The sequence below is a fragment of the Sus scrofa genome, chromosome 12, assembly GCF_000003025.6.
Source record: "Sus scrofa isolate TJ Tabasco breed Duroc chromosome 12, Sscrofa11.1, whole genome shotgun sequence".
Lineage (NCBI taxonomy): Eukaryota > Metazoa > Chordata > Mammalia > Artiodactyla > Suidae > Sus > Sus scrofa.
The window spans coordinates 22,784,228-22,801,218 of record NC_010454.4 but is presented as its reverse complement, the minus strand read 5'-3'; the positions used below and the strand labels follow the sequence as shown (position 1 = coordinate 22,801,218).

At 39.9% G+C, this 16,991-nt stretch overlaps 1 protein-coding gene across 21 annotated transcripts in view; it reads left to right on the top strand.

Moving 5' to 3' along the window:
- CDK12 (cyclin dependent kinase 12) overlaps positions 1-16,991 on the top strand; it is a 76,033-nt gene that overhangs the window by 30,179 nt on the left and 28,863 nt on the right. For all 21 annotated transcript variants that reach the window (XR_002337130.1, XR_002337126.1, XR_002337137.1 and 18 more), the window contains exons 7-11: positions 3,692-3,748; positions 4,956-5,057; positions 11,122-11,199; positions 12,544-12,660; positions 13,368-13,499. Coding sequence is in view for 7 of the 21 variants with exons in the window: in XM_005653931.3 (XP_005653988.1) it covers positions 3,692-3,748; positions 4,956-5,057; positions 11,122-11,199; positions 12,544-12,660; positions 13,368-13,499 (486 nt within the window). In the remaining 14 variants the exon portion in view is untranslated. The remainder of the gene's footprint in view (positions 1-3,691; positions 3,749-4,955; positions 5,058-11,121; positions 11,200-12,543; positions 12,661-13,367; positions 13,500-16,991) is intronic.

The window sequence follows — 16,991 nt, the reverse complement described above, 5'->3', positions numbered from 1 at the left end:
CATTTTTTATTGTGAAGGGGAAATTGAAGATTCAGGAAAGAACCAAAGTAATTTAAAAGAACAAAGTTTTAGTAGCTCCCACTGTGGCACAGTGGGTTAATTATCTGGCTTCTCTTCTGTGGATGTTCGATCCCTGGCCTGGTGCAGTGGGTTAAGGCTCCGACATTGCCACAGCTGTGGTGTAGATCACAGATGTGGTTTGGATGTGATACCTGGCCCGAGAACTTCGATATGTTCCATATGTGACAGAAAAAGGATTGAATAAAAAAAAAAAAAACCAAAAACCCGAAAAGGAGCAATATTCGGGAGGAGATGGGGTCAAGGCAACAGGTGGTAGTACTGATTATCTTTGAACAAGAAGAGGTTAACAGTTTTTCTGTATGTGAAGGAAGAAAGCCAATAGCTGCAAAGAAGTTCATAGGTAAAAGAATGTGAAATAGCTCCTACTTGATGACTTCTATTTCCAGTGAAGAAAGTTTTTTTACTGAGAGGAGGGGATAAATTAGGAAATACACTAGGTGCTGGTGATGTTTAGGTCTAGCCAAGTTTTCCATATCCGTATATCTATTTCCATTTTAACTTTCAGTCTTACCTTAGTAGGACTTGGCCTTGAGTCTTTGGGATCAAAGGATGCCAAAAAAAATTTTTTAATTAATATGCCACACCCTCAGCATATGGAGGTTCCCAGGCTAGGAGTCCAGTCAGAGTTACAGCTGCCAGCCTATGCCACAGCCACAGCAACACCATATCTGAGCTGTGTCTGCAACCTACACCACAGCTCACTGCAATGCTGGATCCTTAACTCACTGAGCGAGGCCAGGGATTGAATCTGCAACCTCATTATTCCTAGTTGGATTTGTTTCTGCTGCAACACAATGGGAACTCCTAAATTTCTTTTATTATAGTTGATTTACAGTGTTCTGTCAATTTCTGCTGTAAGGATGCCAAGAAATTTAAGGAACTCTTTGTCTCAATATAGGGCTTAGGTCAGCTGTTGCTTTCCTTTTGCTTTTTTTAGAATTTGCTTATTAATGAAACTTGTAATGAGGCGTGGGACAGGAAGGAAAGGTGCCATCTTAATCTTTATTAGGAATGGTAAAGATTGATTTAATGTAAAATTTTGTTGGTGGTAGTTACCTTGTTTTGATATTCTGTCCCATTGCTCAGACTTTGAGGAGCACCTTCTAGGATAGTCTTTTTGCCCCTTCTGTTTCACCTTTCTGTCAGATCTGAGCTATTGGACACCTGTGATATTCCTAGTCCCTTAAAAAAAAGGTGAACTAGCTTTTTGTTCCCCAAGAGGTAACACAAGCTGTAAATGAGAATAAATAGGCTCCACAGGAATATAGATAGATATGTTTAATCCAAAATGTTTTTTAAATTGTTTCTTAACATTTTGTGTTGCATTTTATTAAAATATTACCTGAGTTCCTCTGTGGCTCAGCAGGTTATGGATCCGGCATTGTCACTTATTCGGGTTGGGTCACTTCTGTGGCTTGTGTTCAGTTCTTGGCCCAGGAACTTCCACATGCCATGCTGAAGGCCAAAATGAAAATATATATATATTATTTGACATCAGTGTCAAAGACATAATACTTAGAGTGAAACGTGGCTGTGATCCCTTCCAGGGAGTAGTTCTAAGGTCACCACCATTGGCATCACCTGTGGGCTTGTTAGAAATGCTAATTCATGAACCATGAGCTACTGAGTCAGCATCTCTGAGAATGGAGCCCAGGAAATACTTACATGATTTCTCGGTGATTCCTATTTCAGGAATCACCTTTAAGGTGATTGAGAACCCCTTTAAGGTCATGGTTGTATAATTTTATGGTATAGGAGAACCCCTTTAAGGTCATGGTGGTATAATTTTATGGTAGAGGAGAACCCCTTTAAGGTCAGGGTTGTATAATTTTATGGTATAGGAAATAATGGCAGTATGTTGATAGAAGGGGTCACATTCATCAAAAAAATTGTTCAGATCAAAGGTATGTTCTCTGTTTGAAAACATAGGTTCGGAGTTCCCCTCGTGCCTCAGTTGTTAACAAACCTGACAATATCCATGAGGATTCGGGTTTGATCCCTGGCCTTGATCAGTTTTTTTTGCTTGTTTGTTTGTTTTGTCTTTTTGCCATTTCTTGGGCTGCTCCCGCGGCATATGAAGGTTCCCAGGCTAGGGGTCTAATCAGAGCTGTAGCCACCGGCCTACACCAGAGCCACAGCAACATGGGATCCGAGCCGAGTCTGCAACCTACACCACAGCTCACGGCAACGCCGGATCTTTAACCCACTGAGCAAGGCCTGGGACCGAACCTGCAACCTCATGGTTCCTAGTCAGATTCGTTAACCACTGCGCCACGACGGGAACTCCCCTGGCCTTGATCAGTGGGTTTAGGATCCAGCGTTACCATAAGCTGTGGTGCAGGTTGTAGGCATAGCTTGGATCCCACATTGCTGTAGCTGTGGTGTAGGCCAGTGGCTACAGCTCTGATTTGACCCCAAGTGTGGGAACCTCCATATGCCATATATATTTTTTTTTTCTAGCCATAGTATTGTTGTGGTTTTACTTTTTGTTGTGGCAGATGTCAAATTTTAAGAAATTGAGACATGAATATAACTAAAAATACATAGTTAACATTTTACTCTATTTTCTTCCTATTTTTCTGCCTGACTTAAAGTAAATCACAGACATCATCATTATGCTTGACCCTAAAATCCCTCAGATTAATTATTACCTATTATATTCATACAGTCCATATTTTGTGTTTTTTCACTTATTTCAAAAATAGGAGTTCCTATTGACAGACATTGTAAATCAACTATGATAAGAAAATATCTTTAAAAAAATAGGAGTTCCTGGAGTTCCTCTGCTGTGCAGTAGATTAAAGTTCCGTTGTTGTCATTGCAGTGGTTTGGGTTGCTGCTGTGGCACAGATTTGATCCCTGGTCTTGAGAACTTCCACCTGCTACAGGCGAGGCCCAAAAAAAAAATCTCTTGTATAGCTAATTTGTTCAAACCAGAATCAGTCAAAGATTATGAATTGGATTTAATTGTTAGGCCTCTTAAAGCTCTCTTAATCTAGAACAGCACATTCCTTTTTTCCCCAAGAGTAGGTATTTAATCTAGCATTTTCTAGCCACTGTTGTTTACCAAAAAATAAAAGAAATATTTAGTTAAGGAGTCAAATCCAAAGATACAGTAGCAGTAAGAAAAAAACCCAAAAAAACAAAAAAATGCCTAGAGCTTTATATAGTAGAGTAGTCAAAAGAGGCTTAATTTCAAATAAAAGGAGAGTGACCATTAAGAGTAAAACTAGGGGAGTTCCTGTTGTGACTCAGTGGAAACTAACCTGACTAGTATCCACGGGATGCTGACCTCGCTTAGTGGGTCTGGCATTGCCGTGAGCTGTGGTGTAGATCACAGACGAGGATTGGATCTGGTATTGCTGTGGCTATGGTGTAGGCTGGCAGCTGCAGTTCCAATTCAACCTCTAGCCTGGAAACTTCCATATGCCACAAGTATGGCCCTAAAAAGCAAAAAAAAAAAAAAAGAAAAGAAAAAGGAGTAGAACTGAAAGAAGAGAGGTTAAATTCAATTTTGTAATTCCTTTAACTCCTAAATTAGCACTTGACTTTAGATATAATTGGGAGGCTGTTGCTGTTACTTATGAAGATAATTACTTTTGTTTTACAGTGGGCAGATCAAACTAGCAGATTTTGGACTTGCTCGGCTCTATAATTCTGAAGAGAGGTGAGTCATTTCTCAAAATTGCATGTGGGAAATAAGAATCTTTTTTATTCTTTTTTCTTTTTTGGCTGCTCCACAGCATATGACGTTCCTGGGCCAGGGATCAGATCTGAGCTACAGTTATGACCTATGCCAAAGCTGCAGCAATGCCATATCCTTTAACACGTTGTGCGAGCTGGGGATTAAACCTGAATCCTGGTGCTGCAGAGATGCTGGTGATCTTGTTGTGCCACAGTGGGAACTCCTTCTTTATCCTTTTATTTTTTTTTTCTTTAGGGCCGTGCAAGCCGCATACGGAGGTTCCCATAGGGTCAAATGGGAGCTGTAGCTGTCAGCCTATGCCATAGCCACAGCAGTGTGGGATCAGAGCCACATCTGTGATTTACACCACAGCCCACAGCAATGCTGGATCCCTGACCCACTGAGTGAGCCCAAGGATTGAAGCCGCATCCTCTTGGGTACTAGTCAGATTCTTTTCTGTTGCACCACACCAGGAACTCCCACCACCTAGATTTAAATAGTAAATTCAATCTAAATTCTTATATCTACCTTAGACTGAAGTAAATCAACCCAAGCTGGAATGCAAATTATTTCTTTATCACCTACTTCTGTCTTGTTTACTTTTTTTTTTCTTCTGTCTTTTTGCCTCTTCTAGGGCCGCTCCCACGGCATATGGAGGTTCCCAGGCTAGGGACTGAATCCGAGCTGTAGCCACCGGCCTACACCACAGCTCACAGCAACGCTGGATTCCTAACCCACTGAGCAAGGCCAGAGACTGAACCCGCAACCTCATGGTTCCTAGTCGGATTCGTTAACCATTGCGCCACAACGGGAACTCCATGTCTTGTTTACTTTTGAACTTTTAGGTTGCTAAGGAGCTGTTTAGATGATCTCCAGTTGGCAGCTATTTTTTATTTTTCATTTTTTTTTAAATTTTACGGCCATATCTGAGGCATGTGGAAGTTCCTGGGCCAGGGATTTAATCCAAGCCACAGCTGTGACAACACTGGATCTGGATCCTTTAACCCACTCTGCTGGGTGGGGGATTGAACTGCACCTCCGTAGTGACCTGAGCCTCTGCATTTGGAGTCTTAACCCAGTGTGCCGTGGCAGGAACTCTGGCAGCTATTGTAATGTGCATTGAATTGTACAAATGTTTGTCATCGGAGGACATTGTAAATTTACTTCATGGTTGTGTTTTACATTTCAGTCGTCCTTATACAAACAAAGTCATTACTCTGTGGTACCGACCTCCAGAACTTCTGCTGGGAGAAGAGCGTTATACACCAGCAATAGATGTTTGGAGCTGTGGGTAAGGCTGTTTTCACCTTTTCTTTTGTTTGTAACTCACATACCGTTGAACTTGTATCCTGTTTTATCTCTTCTTTAGCTTTTTGTAGCTCTTTTTTAAGTTCAAAAGTATAGGGATAAACTTTTAGCCAGATTTCAAAGGAATCTATTGAATATTTCTCAATATCAGACATATACTTGTCTTTTTTTTTTTTAACATCTCCCCAATAGTCTTTTTATTCCCTCTTTTTTTTTTTTTTTTTTTTTTTTTTTTTAGCTTAGTTGGATCCAAATATATTCAAAAAAGGTCCATAGATTGCAGTTGATTATCTCAAATCTTTTAAGTACAGATTCTCCCTCTCTCGCTCTTGGTTCTTCTCCCCTTTTACAATCTTTTAGAAAAAAATTGGGTCATTTGTCCTATAGAACTTCCCACAGACTGGATTTTGCTGATCGCATCCTCATGATGATTTTCTAGCATGGTTCCCTGTTCTTTTTATTTCCTATAAATTGTAGAGAATTCAGGTTTGATTCCCAGCCACTCACTGACACTGAAACTACTTTACAGGTGGTTTTGAGTACTTCTGACAGATTCTATAGTCACTTGCAATCAAAACTGGGAGTAGGAAGTAGTGGGAGCCTCTGCCCAGAATATAGGCAATAACTGAATGCATTATTTGTAGAGAATTTAAAAACAAATGAAACAATCTATTAAAAATTAGTGTGCTTTTTATTTATTAAAAAATTATTTTATTTTATTTTGCTTTTTGCTTTTTAGGGCCTTATCCGTGACATGTAGAAGCTCCCAGGTTAGGGGTCAAATTGGAGCTGCAGCTGCCGGCCTATGCCACAGCCATAGCAGTGTGGGATCTGAGCCTTGTCTGTGACCTACACTGCAGCTCACAGCAACACCAGATCCTTAATCCACTGAGCGAGGCCAGGGGTCAAACCTGCATCCTTGTGGATACTAGTTGGGTTCCTTACCGATGTGCCACAATGGGAACTCCCAGCATGCTTTTTATTAAAAAAATTTTTTTGTTATCATCTTATAGGCAGTTCTAATCATTTTACATCTTTACAGGCAGTACTAATAATAAAATATGCACCCCTATTGGAGCAGATTTACACACACACTGTTTTACATAATTATGATCGTCTCATTTTGAAATATTATCTAGTAGTGATCCATGTCCATCCATTCATTTGTTGTTCTGTGATATGATATTCTAATCATATCATTTTTTCTTAGAAGAAATATAACTTGTCTATTTAGGTAACCCTAGGTATAACTGATAGAGAAAAGTTTTAATTCTTTCATTTACTGGTTTTCAAAGTGATAGGGTGGCTATTATCATCCAAAGATGACCAAGGAGAAGTTATTTTGGGTTCATTTTTTAGTTTCATTTATGAACTCAGGATTTAAAAATATTTGGTGTGTTTTAATCCTTTATAGTTATCAATCCTTATTCCTCTTCAAACTGTGCAGTCTTTTTTTTTTTTGGTCTTTTGTCATTTTAGGGCCACACCCACAGTATATGGAGGTTCCCAGGCTAGGGGTCCCATTGGAGCTGTAGCTGCTGACCTACGCCACAGCAACGCTGGATCTGGCTGTGTCTGTGATCTTCACCACAGCTCACGGCAACACTGGATCCTTAACCCACTGAGCGAGGCCAGGGATCAAAGCTGAAACCTCACGATGGTTCCTTGTCGAATTTGTTTCTGCTTAGCCACGACAGGAACTCCTTTTTTTTTTTTTTTTTTTTTTTTTCTGTAGTCTTTGACCAGTGGGAATTTACTCATGTTATTTCTTGGGACTTTTTGACACAACCATAGTAGTCTTTGGTAACCTTCATTGTTTTTCTGGTTCCAAGGCTCATCCTTTTCTTTTCTTTTTTTTTTTTTTTTTTTTTTTTTTGCTATTTCTTGGGCCGCTCCCGTGGCACATGGAGGTTCCCAGGCTAGGGGTCTAATCGGAGCCGTAGCCACCAGCCTACGCCAGAGCCACAGCAACGCAGGATTTGAGCCGCATCTGCAACCTATACCACAGCACACAGCAACGCCAGATCGTTAACCCACTGAGCAAGGGCAGGGACCGAACCTGCAACCTCATGGTTCCTAGTCAGATTCGTTAACCACTGCGCCACGACGGGAACTCCCCAAGGCTCATCCTTTTCAGTTCCTGCCTCAGAACCTGGAATTGGCCATTTCTCTAATGCATCTTAGTTCCTTTTAGTAGAAAATTAGAGACCACAATTTTTATGTTAGAGGCATAGACGTTTTAAATGGATCATGGTAATTATTTCTTAATGCTGTATGATTTATCTGTATACACTGACCTTGCTCTCCATACTTCAGGATTGTGATACACATACTTACCAGGGGAACATATCACTTTTCCCCATTCTTTCTCTTCTCTGTTAATGTCATTCTTTAAAAGGAGCACTATAGGATTTTATTTCAAAATTCAAAAAGATGATGGAGAAAGAGAACATAATTTCTGTAGTAGCATAACCAATTCAAATGAAGCTTCAGTTAAATTTTACTGACTCAAGCTGGGCGTGTTTGTGTTCTGGACTATTTGCTTTAACAGTATTAGCATTTAAATTGTCACAACCAGGCTCTAAAGTTAACGCCCCATTAAGATGCACAGGGCAAGTTCATAGCTCTGTTGGTACTATTTCAGTCTGTGCAACCTGCCACCTCAGTGCAGTAGCAAAATGTTGATTACATAATGACATATTCCCCACCAAAGGACTGGAAACTGAAATAAAAGAAAATGCAAAAACATAATTGAAAATTAGAACTATAGAAAATTATACTTTCTTTAAAGCTTAGTGACTCATTGAATTGAGATTTTGCCTGATTTTGATGTGCACTTACTACTTTGGTGATTGGTGGTATCGCTGAAGATATTTTTTGTAGGATATTCTTTTTTTTTTTTTTTTTTTTTTTCTTCTTTTTGCCATTTCTTGGGCTGCTCCCGTGGCATATGGAGGTTCCCAGGCTAGGAGTCTAATCGGAGTTGTAGCCACCAGCCTATGCCAGAGCCACAGCAACGCGGGATCCAAGCCACATCTGCAGCCTACATCACAGCTCACGGCAACGCTGGATCCATAACCCACTGAGTGAGGCCAGGGATTGAACCTGCAACCTCATGGTTCCTAGTCGGATTCATTAGCCACTGAGCCACAGCGGGAACTCCTGTAGGATGTTCTTGACACAGTTGATGGAGCAGTCAGTTTGAAAATCAGGGAAGAAAGACTAGTACAATAAATTATACCCAGAGTCTGAAAACTCACCGGGGTTTGTTTTTTCTGCATTTTATTTTCCAGTTGTGATAACACTGAATTTGGAATTTAATTTGGCAGTTAATATTAGAAATAGGATTAAATTTTACTTCTACTTTTCTATCTCTGGATAAGGTTTGAGAGAAAATTAAAAATTGTTATTTGAGATTAACATTAGTATTCCAAAAGAAAGGTACTAGCAACTTTAAAAGCTAGCTTTGTTTTGCTTTCTCAAGTATTGTCAAGCTGAAGAATTTTAGGTTTACAGAGGTCATGGCTCTGTATCTACAGGGATATTGGTTCCAGGACCCCTACATCTAAAATCTGAGGATGCTAAAGTCCATTATATGACGATGTAGTGTTTGCATATAACCTACACATACCCTCACACACATCCTCTGGTATGCTTTCAATTATCTCTGATTACTTATACCTAATACAGTGTAAATGCTATATAAATAGTTGTAAATACAATGTAAATGCTTTGTAAATAGTTGCTAGCATGGCAAATGTAAGTTTTCTTTTTGAAACTTTCTGGAATTTTTTTTTCTGAATATTTTCAATCTGTGTGATACGGAACCTAAAGGTATGGAGAGCTGACTGTAAACATTGGTCTTAGGACTTTTCGTAAATAAATGTCATATAAATAAGTAAATGAATGTCATTTCAAAGCACAGGCCAGAAAAGATTTTTTTTTTTTGTCTTTTTAGGGCCACACTTGAGGCATATGGAAGTTCCCAGGCTAGGGATCGAATCAGAGTGGTAGCTGCTGACCTACACTATAGCCACAGCAACTCGGAATCCAAGCTGCTGCTGGGACCTATACCACAGCTCATGGCAACGCTGGATCCTTAACCCCCTCATGGTAATGAAACTAGTCGGGTTCATTACCGCTGAGCCACGTTGGGAACTCCCAGAGATTAATTGTTCATCATTTTTTCTTTCCCCACTTTTTAAAGAATAAAATATTTTAGTCATATAAAAAGTATAGAATATTCGTGTAATTTCTTCATGTTTTACTTTGAAACAATTCCAAGTGTATACAAAAGGTACCAGACTAGTACAAAGAACTTAAATATACCCTTTATCCAGATTCACTAATTTTTTAAAAAATCTTTCAATCGAGGTTTATAATAAACTGCATATGTTTAAAGTGTATAATTTAAATTTTGACGTATTGTATATGCCATTGAAACCATCACCACAACCAAGATAATGGTCACCTCCAAAATTGTCCATGTGCTCCTTTGTAGTCCTCTCCTGTCCACACCATCCCATTCCCAGGCAACCACTGTTCTGCTCACTATAGATTCATTTTCATTTCTAGGATTTTATGTAAATGGAATCATACTGTATATGATGATTTTTTTTCCCTCTGACATCTTTTACTCAGCTTAATTATTTTGAGATCATTCATGTTAGAATCACTAATTTTTAACATCTTGCCACATTTGCTTTTATATTCACATGTTTGTTTTTTTTTAAGTATAGTTGGTTTATGGTGTTAATTTCAGGTGTACAATGTAGTGATTCAAATTTTTATAGATTCTATTCATCTAAAGTTATTACAAAGTATTGACTATATTCCTGGTGCTGTACAGTGTATCCTTGTGATTATTTATTTTATGCTTAGTAATTTATACCTCTTAATCCCTTAACCTGTCTGTGTCTTGCCCTCCCCCACTTCCCTGTCCAAATAGAAACCATTATTTTTTTCCTCTATGAGTCTGTCTCTGTTTTGCTGTATTCATTCATATTATTTTTTAGAATCTACCTATAAGTGGTAACATACACGTATTTGTCTTTCACTCTCTGACTTACTTCACTAAGCATGTAATACCTTCTAGGTCCATCCATGTTGTTGCAAATGGCAGAATTTCATTTTTTTATTTTATAAGTGTTCTTTTTAAGGTGTTATATTTGTACTTAAATGAACGTTGTTTACCTTCTTATTGATAATGTTAATTTTGGTCACTTGGTTAAGATGTTGTCTTTTCCCCAATAAATAGTTACCAGTTTTCCTTTTGTAATTAATAAGTAATTTGTGGAGAGATACTTGGAAACTATGTAAACATGTCAATGTAGGTTTTTTTGTGGGTGGTTTTGTTTTTTTTTTGTTTTTTTTGTTTTTTTTTTTTTTTTTTTTTTTTGACTGCATCTGTGGCATGTGGAAGTTACAGGGCCAGAGGTCAAAACCCTGCCACAATAGTGACCCAGGACTGCTGCAGCCAGATACTTAACCCACTGTGTCACAGGGAAACTGTCAATATAGTTTTGAAAGGCCTTTTTGAGATGTTAAAGGTGTTTGAACAATATAGATTTGAAAGTCCTATTGTGACTGATCCTGGCTGATGACGCTAAACTTCCTTTACAGATATAGTGCCAAGAGGGCTATAGTATAGTGCATTTTCTACAGAGCAGATGAATGAAAAAAGCTAATACTCTTTTTACTGGAACTGCTGAACATCTTTGTGAAATTGAAGAGTGGATTTTTATAGTGTTTAGTTATTTCCTTAATTTACAGTGGGATTTATAGAAAAGGACTCTTGACTCCTTATCTCTGATTATAGACTGTCCTTTATGGGTGGCAAAAGTTTGATCTACTGGCAAATCTAAATCCTTTATAGTGTTTTACTGCAAGAGTTTCTTTTATGAAACTCAGGCCCTGAGTTTTGGAGCTTAATTACAACATGGTATATCAGATGCAGCCCGATAATACTACTATAAAAGTTTATTGAGACATACTTTAAGTAGACTCCAGAGATTTCTCTCCTGACCTCTCAGTTTTACTCTTTCTAGATGCATCCTTGGGGAACTGTTCACAAAGAAGCCTATTTTTCAAGCCAATCTGGAACTGGCTCAGCTAGAACTGATCAGGTACAGCTGTGCATGTGCTCTGAGTAGCCCAGATGTGATAGGTAATCTCATCCTCTAACACTTTTCAGTCATTCTACTAAACGATTTTATGCTCCTTATGTCCAAGTAAGTTTCTTTTCACTCATTCAGGTTCACTGTATATTTTGTCATGGATTGTATATGGAAAGAGGTCGTATTCTACCTACTTCTTACATCTTTCTTTGCATAGTTTTTATTAGTTCTTCATATAAATGCATGCCATTTACAAGTAGCTGTTCCATTCTTACTTAAGTAGGATTAAGATCAACTTTATTCAGCAAACATTTTTTGAACCTGTTCTCTAACAAGTTCCTTTCTCTGTTAAACTTCAGATTTCAGAGATAAATAAGATAGGTCCCTGATTTCAGAGAGCTCAGAGCTTATAAAGTGATATAACATGTATACAGATACTTAAAAAAGAGAGCCTATAAATAGAGAATTTTGTGAGGTTCTGTGTTGGGATGGAATTTGGGTGGGGTTTGAGGGGTTTTTCTTTTTTTTTTTTTTTTTTTTTTTTTTTTCCCCAGTAGGGTTGCAGGGGATAAATAAAAGACTTATATAGACTCTTATATAGACTTTGTTTTTGTTTTTTGTTTTTTGGGTTTTTTTTTTTTTTTTTTTGCTTTTTGGGGCCACTCCCGAGGCATATGGAGGTTTTCCAGGCTAGGGGTCGAATTGGAGCTACAGCTGCTGGCCTACGCCACAGCCATAGCAACACAGGATCCAAGCTGAGTCTTCGACCTATACCACAGCTTACGGCAATGCCAGATCCTTAACCCCACTGAGTGAGGCCAGGGATCAAACCTTCGTCCTCCTGAATGCTAGTCAGATTCTTTAACCACTGTGAGCCACAATGGGAACTACTAATGCAGACTTTTTTTAAGGTGGCGTTTAACTTATGGTTATTGGGTAAACTCAGTTTTCCAGCAAAATTCCAATCATAGGCTCTCTTCTGTCAGTTTTCCTTTTTAGGGACATTATAGGACCAGCTCAGCTCTTTGAAATTGGTTCTAACTGAACAGAACAAAATTGGTAACTAAAATCTGTGTGGATGATGATAAACATGCTTTACAAAACCAAATATGTGTATCATCTTGGACTGTTGTGGCAGTATTTTCTCTTCACTGTCTTGTAACCAGTCTTTCTGTCCTATTTCTTCTGTCCTTAAAGCAGTGAGGTCAGGCTTTACCTTTCTGCATGCCTTTTAATTTAATAAGCCAAGATCCCCCAGACCTCAGGAGGTAATAAGTTCTGCTTCCAGAATCTCCAGAATTTATGACACTGACTCACTCACTTCCTTGTTCTTGCTTTTTGCTTTGTTTTCAGTCGACTCTGTGGTAGCCCTTGTCCAGCTGTGTGGCCTGATGTTATCAAGCTGCCCTATTTCAATACAATGAAACCGAAGAAGCAGTATAGAAGGCGCCTACGAGAAGAATTCTCTTTGTGAGCTTGACCTATATGTATATCTAGTTTCTGTGTTTGGCTGTTGTTTGGTCTTGGCCTTTTCCTATCCTGGGGAGTTACTGTTGTCCCAATTATTATGGCAAAATATCATAGGAAAACATTTTATTTTTGAGCAGTGTGAGTTTTATCATAGCCCTTTTAGAGTTTTCTCATACGAAGGCTTCAGATGATAGAAAACCATTTTATTTTGAACAGTATGTAAGTTTTCTCATGGTCCTTTTGATTTTTCTAAGACAAAAAGAGAATGAAAGTTCTGGCTTGATGTTTTCTACCTGTATTATTGTATTTCTTGAATCCTGTGTGAGAAGCAGATTTGCTTGCTTGTTTAGCCAGGTTCCAGCTCCCTTCCCATAGTTTTAAATGGAGTTGGAAATTCAGAGGCCTTTGACACAAGGTTGCATGTTTAAGAACCGTGGGGTTGGAGTTCCTGCTGTGGCACAATGGGATTGACAATGTCTTAGGAGCACTGGGATGCCGGGTCAGTCTCCATCCCAGCACAGTGGTTAAGGATCCAGCATTGCCACAGCTGCAGCTTAGGTTGTGACTTCGGCTTGGGTCTGATCCCTGGCCTGGGAACTCCATATACCTTGAGGTGGCCGAAAGTGAAAGGAAGAAAGAGAAAAAAAAAAAGAACTGTGGGGTCATTGTGGGTCATTGTGAACTTGTTTCTCTCTTCCTTTCCACAGCATTCCTTCAGCAGCACTTGATTTACTGGACCACATGCTGACACTAGATCCTAGCAAACGTTGTACAGCTGAACAGACCCTACAGAGTGACTTCCTTAAAGATGTCGAGCTCAGCAAAATGGATCCTCCAGAGTAAGTGCTGGACCTTAAACCATGTAGGCCTCAGGAGATGAGAAACTCAAAATAATAGGTTTTTGGTTTCTTAACTCTTAGATGCCTTTTTTTTTTAATGTATTTTTTAATTAAAGTGTAGTTGATTTACAATTTTGTGCCAGTTTCTGCCGTATAGCAAAGTGACCCAGTGATACAACACTCGCACACTTTTTTTTTTGGCTGCCCCACGGCATATGGAGTTGCTGGGCCAGGGATAAAATCTGAGGCCACAGCTGCAACTTCAGCATAGCTGCAGCGATGCTGAATCCTTAACCCACTGCCAGGCCAGGGATCACACCTTTGTCCCAGTGCTCCCAGGATGCTGTTGATCCCATTTCGCTACAGCGCCACAGCAGGAACTCCCACACTCTTTTATTATATTCTTTTCCATCATGGTCTATCCCAGTAATAGTTGTGTTTTTTTTGTCTTTGTGTCTTTTTAGGGCCACACCCATGGCATAGGGAGGTTCCCCGGCTAGGGATCTGATGGAAGCTGTTGCTGCCAGCCTATGCCAGAGCCACAGCAACACCAGATCCTAGCTTCGTCTGCAACCTACACGACAGCTCACGGCAACGCCAGATCCTTAACCCACTGAGCAGGGCCAGGGATCAAACCTACAACCTCATGGTTCCTAGTCGGATTTGTTTCTGCTGCGCCAAGATGGGAACTCCTAGTTTTTTTTAAAAAAAAGGAACTGCAGTGGCGTTCCCATCGTGGTGCAGTGGGTAAAAATGATCTGCCATTGCCACAGCTGTGGTGAGGGTCACAACTATGGCTCAGGTCTGATCCCCGGACCAGGAACTATATGCTGCAGGGCGACCAAAAATGGGGTGGGGGGGAAGTTTATTGCTTTTTTTTTTTTTTTTTTTAGGGCTACACTAAAGGCATATGGAAATTCCCAGGCTAGGAGTCCAATTGGAGCTGCAGCTACCAGCCACAGCCACAGCAATGCAGTATCCCAGCCACGTCTGCAACCTACGCCACAGCTTATGGCACTTAACCCACAAGTAAGGCCAGGAATTGAGCCTGCATCCTCATGGATACAAGTCTGATTTGATGGGAACTGCCGAGCCACAATAGGAACTCCTGCGATTTTTTTCTTTCTTTTTTCTTTTTTTTTTTTTTTTTTTTTTTGTGTGTGTGTTATTTTGTTTTTTAGGGCTGCACCTGAAGCATGTGGAAGTTCCCAGGCTAGGGGTCGAATTGGAGCTATAGCTGCTGACCTACTCCACAGCTACAGCCAGTGGAATCTGAGCCGCATCTGCAACCTATACCACAACTCACAGCAATGCCGGATCCTTAACCCACTGATTAAGGCCAAGGATTGAACCTGAGTCCTTGTGGATCCTAGTTGGGTTCGCTACTGCTGAGCCATGACAGGAACTCCTGATTTCTTTTTAAACAAGAAATAGATTTAGATACGATATTTGTCATAATTGTACTCAGGCTATCTTCTTTTGTTCTTGGATCCCCCAACATATTGCCCCATACAGCCTCTCTGAAAGTATTCCTCCTAGTTTTTGCTCATAACCATTTAAACTTCTTTAATTCCCTGTATCTGTGGTGACCATGTATATCTCACACTGGTAAGAACAGTCCTAGTTTTAAATAGTTTTTCTCATTGTCAGGTCATATGTCCTGAATTTTGACACAGAAAATATGGTCTTTGAATATGTCTTCCATCAGAATCTTATGAATTTCCTGTATTGTATAGGATCCTCAGAGGTTCTATACTCACATCTCACATTTTGACAGATAAAAAGTTGGGGGGCTTTTTTGTTTTATTTTTTGTTTTGGTCTTTTTAGGCTGCACCCCTGGCATGTGGAAATTCCCAGGCTAGGGGTTGAATCAAAGCTGCAGCTGCTCGCTTATGCCACAGCCATAGCAACTTGGGTTCTGTGCTGTGTCTGTGACCTACACCGCAGCACACAGCAGTACTGGATCTTTAACCCACTAACCAAGGCCAGGGATCAAACCTTCGTTCTCTTGGATGCTAAGTCGGGTTCATAACCCACTGAGCCACGACGGGAACCCTCAGATAAAAAGTTTTTGACTGTCGCTGGAGTTCCTGTTGTGGCGTAGTGGTTAACGAATCCGACTAGGAACCATGAGGTTGCAGGTTTGATCCCTGGCCTTGCTCAGTGGGTTAAGGATCTGACGTTGCCGTGAGCTGTGGTGTAGGTCGCAGACGCAGCTCGGATCCCACGTTGCTGTGGCTCTGGTGTAGGCCGGTGGCTGCAGCTCCGATTTGATCCCCTAGCCTGGGAACCTCCATATGCCACGGGAGCGGCCCTAGAAAAGGTAAAAAGACAAAAAAAAAAAAGTTTTTGACTGTCGCATAGCATTATAGATTTCATGTCAAGAGTTTCGGGATGTCTCTTAGAGAAACACTGTTTCTTAAGTGTTTGGGATGTTAGTACATGAACAGGTAGTAAGTACCAATCTGGTAATCCAGAGAAATATCCAGATTCATTTATTGTATTTGAATTTTGATATGTTGAAATACATAAGCTTTTTAGTAAAAACTGGAAACTTTTGACTGTGGTAATCTTTATTGTAGTAGAGTTAGACCCATTGGAGTTACTTGCATTATTGAGTATAAGAAAGTCTGGAAATGTATTAAAACAAACCCCACAAATTAAAATACTCAGTCTTGGAAATTAGTGGCATAAAGAAGAAAGAAATCGGTTTTGTGGTCTTCACAGACTCAGTAACACATAAATTGATTTCATACAGAGACGATTTAATGATAAGCATATTTAGTTCCAAGATTTAAATTATCACTTTGTTTGGACTTTTTGTAGATACTAACAAGGCAGTCATCTCTGTCCTATTTATTCCCAACTGAAACTCGACCAGCAAAGGTCTCTTTTATTCTTGTTATGCCAAGCAAGAACAATTATAACTTAACTATTTGACTGGAATATGGACATTTATATAGCAGGTGTGTCTCTGGTATTAGCAAGATCCTCATTTATTTTTTGGGGGGGGCAGGTGGAGAGTTTTTGTTTTTTGTTTTTATTTTGTCTTTTTAGGGCCGTACCAGTGGCATATGGAAGTTCCCAGGCTAGGGGTCAACTCGGAGCTGTAGCCGCTGGCCTACACCACAGCCACAACTCCACCAGATCCGAACCAGTCCTTAACCCACTGCACAAGGCCAGGGAGTGAACCCGAGTCCTCATGGATACTAGTTGGGTTTTGTTACCACTGCACCACCATAGGAATTCCGAGCTTTGTGGGGTTTTTTTGTTTGTCTTTTGGCCATACCTTTGGCAGGTGGAAGTTCCATGGGCCCAGGGATTGACTGAACACCGCAGTTGCTGCCTACACCAAGCTCTGGCACACCAAATCCTTAACCCCCTGTACTACAAGGGAACTTCCAAGATCCTCATTTCTCACAGTAGAAAGAAATCCTTTGGGCTTTTGGATTTTTATTTTCTCAGACTACTACATGCCACAATACGGTTTA